The 17,403-nt window shown below is 37.1% G+C and overlaps 1 protein-coding gene across 4 annotated transcripts in view; it reads right to left on the bottom strand.

Moving 5' to 3' along the window:
- Positions 1 to 1,549: 1,549 nt before the first annotated feature.
- The window catches only part of TLCD4 (TLC domain containing 4), a 32,509-nt gene continuing 16,655 nt past the window's right edge, over positions 1,550 to 17,403 (bottom strand). For all 4 annotated transcript variants that reach the window (XM_063407561.1, XM_063407560.1, XM_063407562.1 and 1 more), the window contains 4 exons: positions 15,260 to 15,318; positions 13,261 to 13,355; positions 11,297 to 11,370; positions 1,550 to 8,029 (listed from right to left, as the gene is read on the bottom strand). In XM_063407561.1, the coding sequence (XP_063263631.1) occupies positions 7,714 to 8,029; positions 11,297 to 11,370; positions 13,261 to 13,355; positions 15,260 to 15,318 (544 nt within the window). In that variant the 3' untranslated portion in view covers positions 1,550 to 7,713. The remainder of the gene's footprint in view (positions 8,030 to 11,296; positions 11,371 to 13,260; positions 13,356 to 15,259; positions 15,319 to 17,403) is intronic.

Below are 17,403 nucleotides of genomic sequence, written 5' to 3'. Positions count from 1 at the left end.
CTCCCTGCTTTCCACCATCACCCTCCAACCAGAAGCAACAACTACACTATTCGTCATGGTATAGATCCTAGTTTTCATCCTCTGTAAGATGAGCCAAGGAGCAAATATTTATTTTACTCAATGGAAAGCCTTCTTTACAAAGAACACCATGGTCCCAATCTCAATGAAGCACACAGTCTACCCATATATGCTACCCATAGGTATACTGCACTGTGAACTCCAGAAAAGCAGAGCAAAAGAAGATACCACAGTATCCCCACCTTCTAAAATATGACAGATATCCATTGCAAAGAATGAATTTCTTTTTTTCTAAATCTTAGTGCAAAATTATCACACCAATATGAGGAGAGCAGCAAAGGTTTTCAGCAAAAACACAAAGAGCAATAAAAAAAATTGGGAACAAAATGAAAACCAACTGCACACTCGAGTGTGACAAAAAAGAGGGTATACAAAATACTTCCTATACCCTACATCTAAGGAGGGATAATGTTTCTCACACTTGAAGCAAGATCTGTTGAATGCATCATTTTAAGAATGGCTCACTGAAAGGCATCCCTTGTTCCCAGCCATGCTCAGGCCTTTCCACCACTCACTGTTAAAAACTGCCTAGTGCCAATACCAAAGCCTCCCACCAAGCCCCATTGTCCTCCCTCAAGCAGTTGGAAATCTGACCTATATAGCATCTGACCCCAAAGAATGTCTGTTCCCAGAAACTCCCACTCACTTGCTAACAGACCAACTAGTTAATGAGTAGTTTACTACACTAACAGTGTAAAATCAGTACCTTAAGTATATCATTTACAAATGCAACTAAATACCCTTCAAAAGATGAGAGGGAAAAAAAACCCCAAAACACTGGACTGCTTTGTGGTTTCTTCTAGTAATGTAACCATTGCTTGACACATAAGAAAACACAAAGAAACATGAGTAATTCCTGTGCTTGGAAGTCAGCAGTTAAGATATCAAACAGCAGCAATTTTTAAGGATGCTCAAAGAAACCTGTGGGCTTTACCACACAAATCATGCTTGCATGCATCCATTCACTGCACATACAGAACCTAGGAATTGCCATACTGAGGAACCTAACTGCCCATCTTAGTATTCAGTAAGGGACTGGGTAGTGCATCATATTTATAATACGCTGACAACAGCAGCTCTTCATTGCCAGAGCCTTCAGACAATTGTCCAGCCTATGCCCTGGCACATGTGGCATTACAAGACAATGCAATAGAATTATACTACCAAATATGAAAGTTCTTCCCCAATACACAATAAAAATTCATAGGTTAAGTTACATTCCTGGCCCCAGTGATGTCCAAAATAGAATTTAATCATTCATAATTCCAGCCACCTGGGCAACAGTGGAGGTCAGACCTCATACACCCATCTTCACCTTCTTTAAAATAAATAAGATGCAGCATGAAATCTCAAGATACCATAAAAGCCAGTTGTTTCAGAATTGACCCCCCCCAGACTGTTCATGATGCACTTATTATAGGTACATAAGCTTTTACCATATTAAGAAAGAAAACTTCACAAAATAAGAAACTGTGTTCCTTTCCTTTATTATGAAGTACCAATACCTTGCATACAACATGCAATTTATTGCTTATTGACATTATTGCATATATCAAAGGGAAAAAAATCAGCCAATATCATTTTATGCAAGCTCCTAAATTGTTCAAACAAAATACAGAAATGCTTTACAATATCACTGAAATGCTAACAATTCAGATTCTTTCTCATAATCAAAAGTAAATTTAAGCCCATAATACTTAATAATTCACCTTACTATGACAGATTACTTTTATCACCAATCTTCAGAATTGTTATATTGCATTTTAAGTTCTTGTGCCGTGATAAGGATTGCTACTACAATCAGGCCACATTATTATTGAATTTAATAATGTGATCCTGACATTTTGTGACAGTATTAGAATTTACTGCAAACCAGATTGTCAAGATTTACCAGAAATCAGTCTAGCAGAATCTACAGTTTTTGTCCTTGCTCTGCACATAAGTTAGATAAACTCATCAAGTTTCTTCTTAGACAGAAGATTATATAAACATTTCGAATTACAGGCTCCATTACGTATGCCTAACTTGTAACTCATTTGTTCCAAACAGGTTTTCTAATTTGATTTTATAACAGGTTAGCTGTGCTTATTCTACATAAATAGGTATCTGCCAATATTGAAGAAAACACTGTTTGGTAAATGCATGCTAGAAACAAATCCAGGACATTTGGATGTGTGCATATTAAGTGTGCAAATTATATAGCCGAGCTCATGATTAGCCCTTTTCTTCCCTTCCCCCTACGATTTGATGGATTTTTCTCGTGAAACTGGAATAGGATTACTAAAAACAAAAGGACATTGCATTCAAAATTTTGTATTCTGTATTACAGCTTAGTATTCATATTTAAATGTTGCTTTCAAACCTAGCAAATTTTTAAAAATACCAAAATTTAAAAACTTAGAAGACAATTTACATGCAGTTTGTTCCATTTGGGTGCAGATTCTCATCTACTTAAATATTTATAGGCTCATAAAAGCATGTCCTGTCCACAAGACAAGTACAATATTTGACATCCCACACATAGATTAAAAATAAAGATACAATACAGAATATTTTATTTGCTTTGATGTTTTCAATTTCAGTAAGTAGGAAGTTATAAATAGCACACTGAATCATTATGTGGTTGATAGCAAGCCATGCTGATCACTTCATACTTCACTCTCTTAAAGACTTCTTTTACTTACAACAAGGATAAAAATGTATATACTTCGTATTAAACAGATGTCCTGTCAGTGCAGGACATCACACAATGAAACTGTTCTCAGAAGAAATTTTGCCAAAATATTTCTTATACCAAACAATACAATTTATTCTTCATAGCTACCTTCCATTCTTTACTGAGCTTATAAAGTGCTTGGTTATTATAAATAGAACAAGACTTTCAAAGGAGGTAGCTAGTAGGAATTTTTAATGGGTAGGAAACCTCACCAAGTGTTACCATCTAAAAGTATGACTTGGTGCTTTAACCCAGATCTCTAAACAACCCAGACAGCACATATTTCATCTTCTCTGCCATAAAAACAACCTTCAAGTTTCTTTTGGAAAATCCTATTACCTGTCTAACACAGATTTTATCCAGGTTTGGATGAATGTTAAAAGTTCATAAATATTATCACTATTTCCATCTGACTGCCATCAATCAGAATATCAGCAATGAAGAACTGTTCTTTTTCTGCCTGTATTCAATAGACAGAGAAATTTGACCAGGAACAAACCTTCCCTCGTGGAGCTCCTTGTTGCCAGATAATGCTGCTGTACAGTAGGCTACTAAAACTATGGAAGATGCTCGTGATACTTTTCAAAGTCTTCTACACTTGCACTTTTTCATCTGAAAATTCTAGTCCCTTTCTATTTGCTTAATCAATGGCTTTCAGCAGCAGCCAACACCACACCAGACCCTAAGCTGGAGTAATTGTCAAGCAGCCCTTTATTCTCCTCTGAATGGCCCAGCAGAAGCATCACAAAATGATTTTTCAAACTTCTCTATTAAATGGTCTTCGACAGAAAGCTTGTACATACATATGCTTAAACACACACAAGACCATGAGAAAAAGTCCTCTTCATACAGTAATCAACAACTGGTATTCCATTTTATACAGCTTGAAAATTTCAAAGAATAAAATTCATTTTTCATTGCAAATAGAGAAACAAACACCTAAATCTGTCTGCTACGTATCAGTCTGCTGTTGTCCCAACCACAGCAGCAGGAAGACATCTGGATCTCCATGTGTGTACTCAGTCTCCTCCTCCTCTCCTCTTTAAACCTGCCTGAATACACTTGCTCACTTGTGTAAGCTTTACCTTAGGTTGTTAGTTCTGCAATATGAGTGATCTTTTCCCACAATATTTTCAGTAAAGATGGAAGTCATTCTCTTCCTAACACTGTAACTAATTTAACTTTTAATAAACTTTAGTACAAAATTTGGAATTGTTAAGAATTTATATATGACGTCAGCTCCCTACATTTTCTTGTACATATATTTCATCATTCAATGGATTGTTTTTTAAGCAATTAAGTTATTAAATTATGGAGCTCACTCAAGATAGCATGTATTTATAGAGGTAGAGTAGGCTTCAGAGATGTAATTCTTACCACTGAATAATTCACACAGATAACCCATACAGCATCCCTGTTGTGTGACTCTCCACTGAAACCCACCAAAACCCTCTGAGAAAACGAGTATTTGAAGTTTACTTCCTCTCTGCAAGTACTGATTCCACAAATCAGTTACAGAACACCTGCCCTACCATTCTCCTATAGAGTTCTGAAAGTGGTATTTACTCAACTTCTGATGAAAAATTGAAGCCACAAAAACTGGAAACTTGCATTTCTACATACAGCCTAACTGGTACAAAGTCTCTCCCATGATCAGTAAGCTAATTTAATCAGCTGGTATTGAAGGATGGAAAAGAAAAGAAAAACATGCTATTTTATACGAGTCACTCCTTCCATTTGATATGCTCCCAGAAAAGACACCAGGTGACATGCCAAGAGTCTGCCTTTACAATGCATCTGTTAAAAATAGAGGTTTTAAGCCACTAATAAGATACTACATTCAAAAGCATTTTTAATGATGCTAATTATCATGCATTTACTTTTTTGCATAAAAAAGCAAAGACACGAGCTTACAACATTAAATTTTATCAATATTTTACCACATTTTTTAAATTATTAAAGTGCAATTAAAAAATGGGTGCAACAGCTATCTAATTTGCTGTATTATAAGCTTTTAAAGGCAGGTAAAATTGCCCTATATACACCACTGTGTTTAGTACATCACAACTTTGCTGCCTGTTTACTAAAGTCTTTGCTGAAGCCACAGCTGTTAATAGTTTTTTAGCAAGAAAATTTTCTTCTGATGCATCAGGACATAATTGCAATAACTTTAAAAAATTATAAAATTTAAAGCTAATGCATTGCAAAATAAACTTTTAGTTACACTAGTTTTGTGCAGCAATCCAAAATATTAGCTGTTCTAAAAGAATTATCCCACTGCCCTTCAATCCTGGATTGTTGGCCAAAGTGTAGTATGAAGAGTTTTGGATTGTTTTTTGTTTCTAAATCTAGTATTAACATCAATGTTATTATATCCTGACTTACTTTTCTCCCCCTATCAAACACAAGTTTATCTAAAATTGGAAGAAGTAGACCATTTTAATGAATGGCCTCCACTGAGAACAAAATATTTAAAACACTGAAAAATTAAAATCAATGTAAGAAATGATAGATTTCAGAAACTTTTCGGGAATTATCACCCTAAAGTTGCTCTGTATCGTCTTCTCAATTTTTTCATCCTACTTCCTTAAAAAGAAAAGCACACTTCCATTTTCAAGCATACTTCTCCAAAATGTTTGAATTGACTCAATTTTAGAAAGAAATAAGCTTTTACAAAACCATTAATCACAGGGATCTAGAGATTTAAAAAGCAGAGTATGTCATATACTTATGACATATGTACTTATACTTATGATCTTTAAATCATAAAGGTGATCCAAACACAACCTTTTTACAATTTTGGTACACTGTACCTAATTTTGTACAATTAGCTACACTGACATCACATTTCAAAAGATACCAGGTTCTGCAGAGTAGCATAAAAGAGTCTGTTGCTTTCAGCAAAGGAAGTCACAGGACACTCGAAGACTGTGGATTTACTGGTGCCCAAATGAGGCACTGTGCTCACTCAGGTCGCACAGCTCAACAGATTAATTGAGCAATTGATTAATTGCTGCCTCTCCCAAGGCACAAACTGAGGTTTTGTCCATAGGCCTGTGAAGTATTAACAACCATGGGATCCAAAAAACACAAGTACTAACAATCCTGCTACCTCCCTTAACAAGGCAGGATTGGGAAACTCTTAGAAAAAAGCCAGCCGAGCTGGGCAATGGAACTAGGCTTTCAAAAGTGCGTTTTACACAAGTCCCAACAATACTCCCTGACAGCCTTTTAACTGGGGAACTAAACTTACTGCAGCTGCCTTGGTTAGAAGGCACTTTAGCCTGTGCAGTCCTCTTGGGTGTGACATGCAACTTCTGGGAGAGAGGAATGGCAGAGTCCCTCACCAGGGAGGGCAGCACGGGGCACTCACACCTCTGACTGTGAAGGGGAGAGCTCCTGTCACCCAGCTTTGGCAGGGAACAGGACTAATCACCCAACATGGGCTAAATATGTTATCTTTCAGTTTAAAACCAAATTGCTTTAACAGATTGCTACAATAATTGGGAATGTGCACCCAAGTTTCAGTGAAAATGGACACTTTTAGCACAACTACACCAAGAAAAAAACCCAGAAGTTAATCAGTCACAATTCTGGTTAAAAGAAGCAAAACAAAACAAATTTACACATAAATATAGCTCTCAAAATAATTTAAAATAAAACATAACTCAGGATAGCCTCAAATTGTATTACAGATGAGATTTAGGACTATTCCTAGATGGTGAGATTCCTCTCTGATGACCTCCAAGCCTTCAAGTTCACAGAGTAACTGACTATCTATTGACAAATGTATGGTTTAAAACAAATTAAAAATTTGTGTCTACAGAGGTCAACTGTTCCTTCTACAGAATTACCATACAGCTTTAGAAGAGTTTGGCACAGTTAATTCAAGAGTGTTTTTAGTCACACCTCAGATTTCTGACTTGATTAACAAGGAAAATGTGACAAAAACCCTCAACGCCTCGTATCAAATAAGTCATTTTTGTGATAAAAGAAAAAGGTATTACTTAAAGTTACACATCACTTATACAGATTTTTCTTTGCAATTAAACTTTGAATTCAAATAGCCAATGGTTAAAAATACTCTGAGAAGAATTGCAGCACTCCTCAAAGGTAGTAGCAGCAAAGGAAAAAGCACTTCAGTAAGAACTATGCCATTTCCACACATTATCTACCATATTAACTTACAAAATAAGCCCCAAGGGGAATTTAGAAGATGTACTATTGCATGTAACCTAGCACAGCAAATGAGAATCCTTCCCATCAAAGTGAGAATTTTAACAGCTTTTAAGATATCATGTGGTCTTATAATACAGCATTTTAGATAAAATTATTTCATAAATTTCTCAAAATGGTTTGCATTCATATAAGGCAGAACAAAAAGCAGTAAAAGACTTCATAGAATCAAAGCCAAATTTTTAGCTTTTCTTGCAAAAATTAAAAAGTTGTCAAGAATGAAATCTTGATTGTTATTCCTAGAAGAAAACATAGAAACGTGCCTGGAAAATTGCACCATATCAGGAGTTCGGGGAATTTTTTATTTTCTAAAAAACCAGATATGTCAGTATTCACTGGATTTATAAAACATTTTAATCAGAGAAACCTGAGAGAAACACTTTGAACACACTGGTGGACAATAAGCAAGTAACCAGTCTGCTCCTTTCTAATTTCTGATGCTTGCAACTGCTTAGAACAGGCATGTGGACCTCATCTGTGTGAGCTTTTGCTTTTATTCCTCACTGGACAGGATCCGCAAAGCGTGGCCCTGGGAGTGCAGGCAGTGTGGCTAGGGAAAGAGTAAGGTCAGTACAGAGGTAATACCTTGTTTCCATAATAGGAGCATTCCATGGCAGAAATGTGCACTGTTTCAGTGAACCCAAATTATTTTCATAGCAGAAATTTCATTTTATGAATGATTTCTAGGCAGATTTTCCATTTCTATGAGTTTTTGCTTCCTCCTGTCCAATCAGACAAATGACCTTGTAGCATCCTTTTGCAATTTTGACCATCCACATCACATTCATAATATCCAAGACAACACTTGAGATAATCCAGGCGCTCTGGGCTGCAAATCCTAATCTCTGGAAACCTTCTGTTCCAAATGAGGAAATGACATGGCTGTAATATACAGGCATGACGGCAATCCTCACCACGAAGAACACAACTGTCATCAGCACACCATTGATGATGTTGGCCTTTGAAGATTTGGGATATCCCAGTACTTCAAAAAACCACCTGCAAAAGAAGCGTTCACAAATACCAGGGATACTTGAAGTCATCTCATTAAAAATTATTTTACTTAATGTTTATTTTTAATTCATCATGTATTAATTGCTTCTAATTGCTTTATAATTTCTAAATTATTGCACTTTGTCTTGGCTTAGTTACAAACCCTTCTGCTTGGCTGCACTTTTTCCCCACCACTTAAGCAGTGTATGATATCCAGTATACTGCAGAGTAACACAGAAAATCCTGACATGAATTGTGAACCAGTTGACAACCTGCGTGCATTTCAGTTACTACTGTATAATATACAATAATAAAATTATCTTTTAAAATCATAAACACATATTTATTACTGGCTATTACAGTTTATACCAACAGCAGCAGAAATTCTCTGTCTCACTGAAAGCAACTATAAAATTGCATTTGGATTTGGTGTCCAGATAGAGCTCTAATTTCTTGTAATTGGGATTTTCAGACTGCTTCTGTTCAGCCCAAAACCAGAACATCTTCAGAACCAGACACTGTGAACTCTTGATCATGTCACAACTTAGAACGTTATCCAATGAAAAAGATAAATCTAAAAACTGCCTCTCCATCTACTGCTGGGTCATAAATGGTCTTTAAAAAAGAATTCTTGCATATTTATTCCAGAGATAGTAGACATGCTTAACTTATCTATTGCTTAGCACACAGAACTTGAGGGTTGAAAAAGGAAAAACAAACTCCTCTAATCCTTTGTCATTCACACTTAAAGCAGAATAAACAAGTAAAATTTGGGCAGCAGTGGCAGGCAGGACCAGAGCAAAATAACTTACATCACTGTATTCATAATGGGGGATGGGGAAGAGAATGAAATAATCTGGTTTTTTCCAATATGATACAAGGCTAAAATGATTTAACAAAAACTGTTCTAAACCTAGTTTTAGGAGTAGTTTTTAATTTACAATTACAAATTACAATCTAATTACAAATGCACTAAAAAGATTTTCCAGACATCCAGCTCTAACAGAAATATTCTAGAAATTCATTAAGTATGCAACTAGGACAATTAAAATCCAGGCACTCGAGGTGGCAGTCCAGCCCGGAGGAAGGATGCCTCACCACAGAAATACTTACTGACATGATGAAGAAAAAGACCTGATATGTTTGGTCAGATTAACAATCAAAGCTTTTACTTTTAATTATATATACAATGCAAAATCAGAAAGTAATATAAAAAATGCTTTTCAAACATACTACAACATGCCAGTATAGGACATCGGTTTAGCAGCTTCCCTTTCCCAGCAAATTAAAAAATAAAAAGTCTGTAAATAACAGTTACCATTACAATTTCACCCATCACAACTCAGAATTAATTACATAAATGCTGATACTAACATTAAAAGTCAGATGCTTGGCATGGAGACAACCTCCAATTAGAGATCCCTAACAACAAATACAGGAAATACACAGACAGTTCTAAGATTAGAGTATCTTTTTATATTTTAATAAGAGCTCTATTGGTCGACTAAGAATGCAAACAAGAAACATAATGTAAGTCGTTATCATTATCCACTACTTACTCTCTTAAGGGTCTGATTCACTCCAAATTTAATGGAAAAAAATCATGCACTAATGAGATGACATCACTTAGTGCAAGAGACTTTATTATCTCCTGCAGCAGTTTCTGCTTTTCTGAGAGAGTGCTGAATGTCAGTATTCAAAAGCCCACAATCTCACCGCAGGCATTTTAAAAGTATAACACAAATTACTTTTAATAGCCAGATGTACCCAATTCTTTCTAAGGCCACAGTCTGAAAGGTAAGCACCAGTGCAGGAACCCACCTGAACCCAGGATGACATCCTGTCCTGGTAGAAGCTGGGACAACAGCCATTCACTAGGACATGAATATCAATAGGAACCGGGTTTTCTTCATTAAGTTTGAAGAAGTTTATTTAACCTTTAATTTCTCTGTGTACACAGAGCACAGGCTATAACTGACTGGTATCTCCCACTCAGCTACACTGGGGCAAAGGAGAGCAGCCTCGGGAGAACTCCATTATTCCACCCTGTCCTATTGCAAGTTTGAGTTTACCAAACTGATGTTCAAAAGGGACCACAGCAGAGTCTTTTTTATTCCTGAGAGCTCTGAGGAATGCTACAGTGTCATAAAACACTTCAGAGATTACAGTCACAGTGCAGTAATGGGCAATGTCTGCAGGAGGAATACAGTTTTTATTTGCCTTATCCTTTCTCTGCCTGACATCCGGAAAACAGATACCCCACATGTAGAAGCAGTAAAGCAGAAATACACCCCTAAAAGCATGGGTAAGAAAAAGGCATCTGATACACTGGAAGTTCTCATCCTACCTTGCAAAAAATTGGAGGAAGAGGAGAAGGCTGCAGCCCTGCTCTATACCAAAGCCCCTTACCTGAGGTGAAGCCTTGCTGGGGCAAATCCCTACTCCCAGCTGTGTCCTGGTGGCTACAGAGTAAGGGGAGAGGCCACCCTCCCCACAGCACCATGAAACTCCAATGACAGCTTCCCCTTGCTGCAAGATGTGGCATTATCAGCCTCCCTTTGTGGTACAGCAGCAAATAAGGTAAAAACACTTGAACCAGCAGCCAGGGCAGGCTCTGACTCTGAGCTCTGCAGGAGAAGCTTCTGTCCCTTTCTTCTCTCATCACAGGTGTGAAGATTAACCATTTCTGATATACTTAAGTGCTCAAAATAACTTGCAGAACTATTTTTTAAAGCAAACAAAGAATATGCATTTATATTATTCTAGATATTCCTATGCATATATTAATATTGATCTCTGTGTGTGTAATATTGGAAAATATACTTCAAATTATACAGGGCAATGCAATACCATTCTAGGATTCTGATGACAGTATTATCTTGCTTCTTTTCCTCGTCCATGATACCAAGAAAAAACACCCATATTGAAGATGGCTTTATTAAAAAAATTAAATGAATATACAAAAGTTAATAAAGAATATTTTATTTGTGTTTTTTTTAAATTTGGTATTTTCATAAAAAGCTGGCATTTCATAGAAAACCTAGTCTAATCTAAAAAGGAACTTGGGAATGAATACATTAGTTATACTGTTGCAGCTATAGCAGCAAAATGTTTTCATTGCAAAAAAGACTTTCTTATAATAATCCTTAGTTCAATATATGTAAATTCCTCCTCAGCAGACATTCAACAACTATAAAAAACTTCCTAAGTGACAGAAATAGTAATACAGATTAAATGTTAGAAGAACTATGGAAAACCTCCCTAACCACTTACCGCTGATTGACAAAAGGAGTGGAGAACTCTGCAAGGAGACGGAAGTTTCCAAAATAAGCCAGCAGACCTTTGCTCTGGTTAGCAAAACAAAACAGACATACAGAAATCAACAAGGTAGATGTGAAATCGCCATTTGAGTCTTTAAGTATACATAGAATAATACATTATCTCCACTTCTTTAATCAAATTGAGTTTGCCAGCTGTGGCCAACTTTCTTGCACTTTCAAAGCAAACTTTATCACAAAAGCTGCAACTGGCCTTCAGGCATTCCAATCAGTATCTTCTTACTTCAAATAAACCTTTATAAGACTACAGTTAAATGGCCATGGGAAGCTAACCAGAGAAGACTTGCACAAGTAGTCATAAATTATTAATTATCATGATAGCATTACCATCTGAAAGGGTTATAATATTTTTTGATTTTTCAGCGTTTAAACAATCCCAAACAGAAACACCGTATGCTGAAGAAAAATGTCCCTGCATTGTTTTAGGAACACATTTTGCCAAAGCAAAGAGGAATTCTGAGCTCTTACTGGCAGCAGGGAAGGGCACATGAAGCCCTTTCCTCCCCCTGCAGAGGGCAGGGGCAGCAGCTCTGCCAGGGTCCTGCCCTGCCCGGGGGTCCCTCTGCGGGCACAGCCCCTCCAGGGGCACATCCACAGCACAGCCCTCCAGCTGAGCCCCTCCTGCAGGTGGCACAGCACAGCCTTGGCTCTGCCTATCAACTGCCTGTGCTGGAAACAGCATCCACTCTCACCACTGCTGGGTAAGCAGCAGTTTGCAGAGGTAGAGATAAAAAGATTGAGGTTTTTTAATTTCCCTAAGTTTCCTGAACAACCTATGGAGTGTGTGTCATGATTCCTTCTTCCCCCACCAAGCAAGCAAATACCCACTGCTTCAAGCTTTTCATGCCAGTTTGCACTAAACAGAAAATCTGTGTGGTTAACCAAATTCTTTCCTATCCTCAAAAGGCAATTTGGAAATAACATATATGGGGGTAACATTGTCTGAAGACAACACACTGACATCCACAGGCAGAGCTATATCCACATAGTAATAAATGCTTTTAAAGAAATTCACACTAATATTATACTTTCTGTTTCCTCCAGAAACAACTAATGAATTTTCTGTGTGGGGGATTAGCCTTGGTAGTGATATTTTCATTTATCTAATATTCAGCTCTAATTCACTTTCATTCATGATAATATTAGTAAATTTAATTATCTTCTAGATACAGAGTATTTACTTGTCAGTGTACTTCAGCCGCCTTAGACCATTACATGGGAAATCTGACAGTAATCTGGCATCTCAACACTTTCAATATTATAAGCCTGGGATTCACACAGTGGGCAGGGAAAACATTATTAAGGTTGGAAAAGACCTTCAAGATCAAGTCCAATCATTAACTGTGCTCTGTGTTCACCACTAAACCACATCCACAAGCCTTTCCAACTTCCAGGGATGGTGATTCCACCACTTCCCTGAACATTTGCCTGATCACCCTTTCAGTGTAGAAATTCTTCCTGCTATCCAAACTAAACCTCCCCTGGCACAACTTGTGGCCATTTCCCCTCATCCTGTCACTTGTTACCTGGGAGACAGAAGCAGAACACAACCACTTCAAACCATTTCCTTCTAACTTCCCAACTAAATATTCAAGCTTGTGGTTTTATTTAAAACCCTGTTCTATAATCATATGAAAAGCCCTTCTGTCAAAGTCTCTTTACAGCAAAATCTGAGAGAAGTTTTTAAGTTCCACAAAGTTACACATTTTGGTTGGAGTGTGACATTGAAAAGGCATGCACTTACCACAAATAACAGATAAAAACATTTTAAAATAATGATTCAAAGTATAAGTATGCCTTTCATTAATCAGTGAATATTTTTTTCAACATTAAGTGAGGTCTATAAAAGCTGCTTCTTTAATCTCATCTGCTTATGTTACAAGAAAATACAGCACTTACCAGTACAAAATAATAAGCATACAGAGCTGTCAAGTGATGTATTACAAAAAATTTGTCACCAATTGCCTTCCAGTAGTAAATAATAAGCAACAGATCTATAAGAGAACAGAAATAACTATAAAGAACTGTTTATTACACAATCATTGACCTCAGAATAGTTTCTCTAAGTTTTAGAGATATACCAAGATATGGCATCAGTAGAAACTCTGAATTAATGCTCTCTTAAGAAAACATCTTTATCCTAAATATTTTGCTTCAGTCAAATCATTAGGCAACAGTATTCTCCCAACAATTTCCATAAATGATTACTTTCCACATCAGTGGAAATACAGATACAATAACTTTAGCCAAAGTATTTTGGGAGGAAAAGATGGATCCTGAATCTCATAGTGACTTCACACTTATGACCCCAAAAATCTGTCACAAATTACTTGGAAAAAAATTTTAAAAAGGCAAGTCTCCAGGGGCCATAGCAAACATACAAATACATGCAACAAATGCAAGGATCTATTACGGAGAACCTCTGAATCAAAAAGTAAAATATATCGGCAAATTTGGAATAGTTTACCAAAAATATTTTGTAAGAGGCATTTGGAATAAGAAGCATATTTGCTTTATTAAATCCCAATTTTCTAATTACTGCAAAAGTGACATAGCAGACCCAAGTTAGTGTTAAAAAGAAAGCTTTAACATAAACTCAAAAACAAAACAAAACAAAAATAACCCACAAAAAACTCACAAAAAAAGCACCAAACAAAAAAACCTTTCTTCTCCCATGATGGTCTGAGAATTCAGAAGATTTTGTTCTCTGTACTGAAACAAGCAATTTCTGTCCCTACTTTCTGCAAATTAATACTTTGGACTGGAATATTATTGACCAAGGTTCGAAATCAAAGACTACCCCTATGCCTCTCTTAAGTGCAGTGTGTGCCTTTATCTCTTTTATATTAGCTATCCTCAGGCAGGGCCCTACATCATCTGACACAGCTGCTCACTTCCTATTAATAATTAAACATCAGCTATATAGGGAAGTGAGAGAGAATGAGTGGTCAGGTTGAGATGCCTGTTCAAAGGCATTCATTAATTCATAATGAAAGTTTAATGTATAATTATTCAAAAATAGATAGTGATTAATTTTAACATGACAGTTGAAGCTATGAAAAAATCCAGACACTTAAAGTAATGCACAGTTTAACTGAGTATGCTGATCACCAGATTATCCTTCCCACTGGGTTGAGAAATCTAGTATGAGATAACCAAGTCTGTGGCCCAGTCTCTGACCAGAGACTTCATCCTAACATGAGAAGTTTTCACTGAAAATAGTGAAAAGCCACAACAAGTCTTTGCTTGATAAACCAGTATTATCCCCATACAACATAAAAGAAAGCTCCAAAGCATTTTATAGCAGAATTCCCGTGCCAATTTTAGTTGACAGCAAAATTAAGAACATAAAACATATGTAGGAATAAATAACATACAAAGTAAATAATTAAAATTTCCATGTTTTATACATGACTGAATTTTGGCTTAAAGTGAGACTAAGAGATGGGCAGGCAGGATCCTGTGGCATCATTTGCTTTAGCTTGTATTGAGGGTTACTAAAATTCTTCTGCCCGCATTCTGAGGTCACAGGAAAAACACAAGATAGAAGAGCTACGAGTTGTAGGCACAGTGAAGCGGATGAAGGGCACTGCTCTAACACCTCCTCAACTGGCCAAAGGACAAAAGGTGTTGGTGGTTGCACATCAAACCATCACAAAGCCACACACAGGCATTTCCTTAGTGCTTGGGGAGATATTCCATCTTTTACATCTGCTAGCAAGATCCTGTAATTTCACCACAAGCCACAAATCCATTAGCAATTTTAAAAGCCGCAGCAGAAACTGTATTGTATGCACATATCACATCCTCACCACAGTGGCTCAGGATAAACATACAGGTATAGTGACTCAATATAAATAAACAGGTCATGCATGTTATATACATGTTGCATAATTACCAGAAATGAGGTAGCCTGTGGTAATAGCAATATTCAGCTTCACAATTGAAGGGTCACCCCTGTAAACATACCAAAAATACATAGTTACAGCCTAATTTGCAAAGGACATACCCATCTCAAACACAATGCCCATCAGGACACATTATTCTTGGCCCATAAGTAAGAGATTATGCAATCTAATTAAGAAAGGTTCTAATCATAAAAGTGGATTCCTTTTCCACCCAGATAAAAGACACCTACTAACCACCCTAATCAGGATCAGCCCCTGCCTTGGCACAGACACTGCCCCAAGAGCCTTGCTAGAGATTTGAACTGAAACCCAGCAAGTACTCTGAGCTGGCTTCTCAGGAAACTGAGGAGAAAACAGAACAGCCCAGTTGCTGTCTCTTAGCTTTTTAACTGACAGTGTGTCTCCATTTTTGTTCTCTGCCAGTGCTAAAACTTTGGTAAGGATGACAAAAATATCTTGCTCAGCTGGTGCTTTTCATATTCATAATCAGATGGATGTTTATAGGGATAAACAGAGTAGAAGGACACAGGAAAGGAATTACTTGCCAGTTCTCTGGAGCCAAAGAACATTTGAGCAGAAATGCTTTTCAGAGTACACCTTCTATCCCTTCCCTTTTAGTGCCAAACATTCAGCAGGCAAAGGTCTTAGTAGCACACACACTACTTCAGTTCCTCTAGAATGTTCAACAAACCCAAACTTGTGAACACAGCTCAAGAAAGGGAAGCATCCACATTACAGCAAGCCATGTTTGTTCTTCCCTCCACTGTCCTCTGTGCATTCCTACTTCGAGGACTTTGGTAAGCAAGTCTTTTTTCCATGGCATAAGGATTAGTAACTTATTTTTTAAATTAAGTTGTGCAACTAATCTAGCTGTGTGTTACGTAAATATGAATTGAGCTTCAAGTGACAAGTCAAGAGATCCATAAAATGTGGACTGCTCAAGACAAGCTGTGAAAGCAATCCTTGTAACCCTTTCCAGAAAAAAAGGAACCTAACCGTGCGTACAGCCAACTGCAATACAAAGTCTGCCTCAGCCAGAAAACAGTAAAATGCTGTTACTTAACTATTTTTTCTTAATCCTATTGGAATGCAAGCAGTGGTAGAGATTTCCTGTATAATTACAATCTGATCACTAAATTGTAAAGCTTTCTTAGTGTCTAAAACTAACTGCTCCCCCCAGTGAGAGGGTAATTTACAGGAAAATAGGACTCACAAAACCAGAATTCTGCTGTTAGGCAAATAAAAATAATTACTGGGAGAGTCTGTAATTCACTCCATCTCTTAAGATCGGCCATTGAGGTTCTTTTAAATACAGCTTGAAATGGGAACATCTTTCCATGGCTTCAAAACTTGATTTCATGAGCTACATATGTTGTGGGCTGAGTGCTTCTTTAGGTTTAGACACATAGACAGATACGTTCTCATAAGTTTAGCAGAAACTCTTTACGTAGAGCCCTCATGTTAGAGCTCCCAGCTGCAGCAGCAGCGTCATAACTAAGCTTGTAAGGGGTCCCAACACACTTCAGCACATCACCACCAAGACTGAGCCTGCAGTCAAAAGCCTTTATATTCTCCAGAGAACATGCAAAGGACTGAGTATATGAAATTGGTTCCTTGATAATGGTAGACATGACTTAACTGGATGGGACAGAGAATGGTTCACTTCCCTACTTTTTTTACCCACAGAATGGTCTTTGCATCAAATCTTTTCTAGGCTTTCTAAACCAACACTTCAACAACATATATGGCTGCACTGTCCATCTGTCCCATCCCTTCAAGAAGAGCTCATGTGAGAATCCCAAATTATTCTCAATAAATGGAAAACCTAGGATTTAGTCTAAAATATTCCAGATTTCCTGACCTATCTCCTTGAATGGAAGGTGCAATGGAATTAATGAGCCCTGATGTTTGCAGGCCAGTTTTGATGCAAGTAACAGCCCAGAATGACAAACAGGGAGTGACTTGAATAAACAAATGGGAAGAAGTATCTCTTTGGTGATTGCTAAGGAGGTATGTGTGGCAAATGAACTACACATGAACATGCACGGGCAGATAGAACAAACAAAAGTCCATATGACTGACTTTCTTCAAACTTCTTTGCAGATAAAGAGTCATAAAAAATACTAATCCAACA

This window comes from Prinia subflava, chromosome 10 (genome assembly GCF_021018805.1).
Source record: "Prinia subflava isolate CZ2003 ecotype Zambia chromosome 10, Cam_Psub_1.2, whole genome shotgun sequence".
Classification (NCBI taxonomy): Eukaryota; Metazoa; Chordata; class Aves; order Passeriformes; family Cisticolidae; genus Prinia; species Prinia subflava.
Note: the sequence above shows the minus strand (reverse complement) of the source record. Positions and strands in the feature narration are given on the sequence as shown.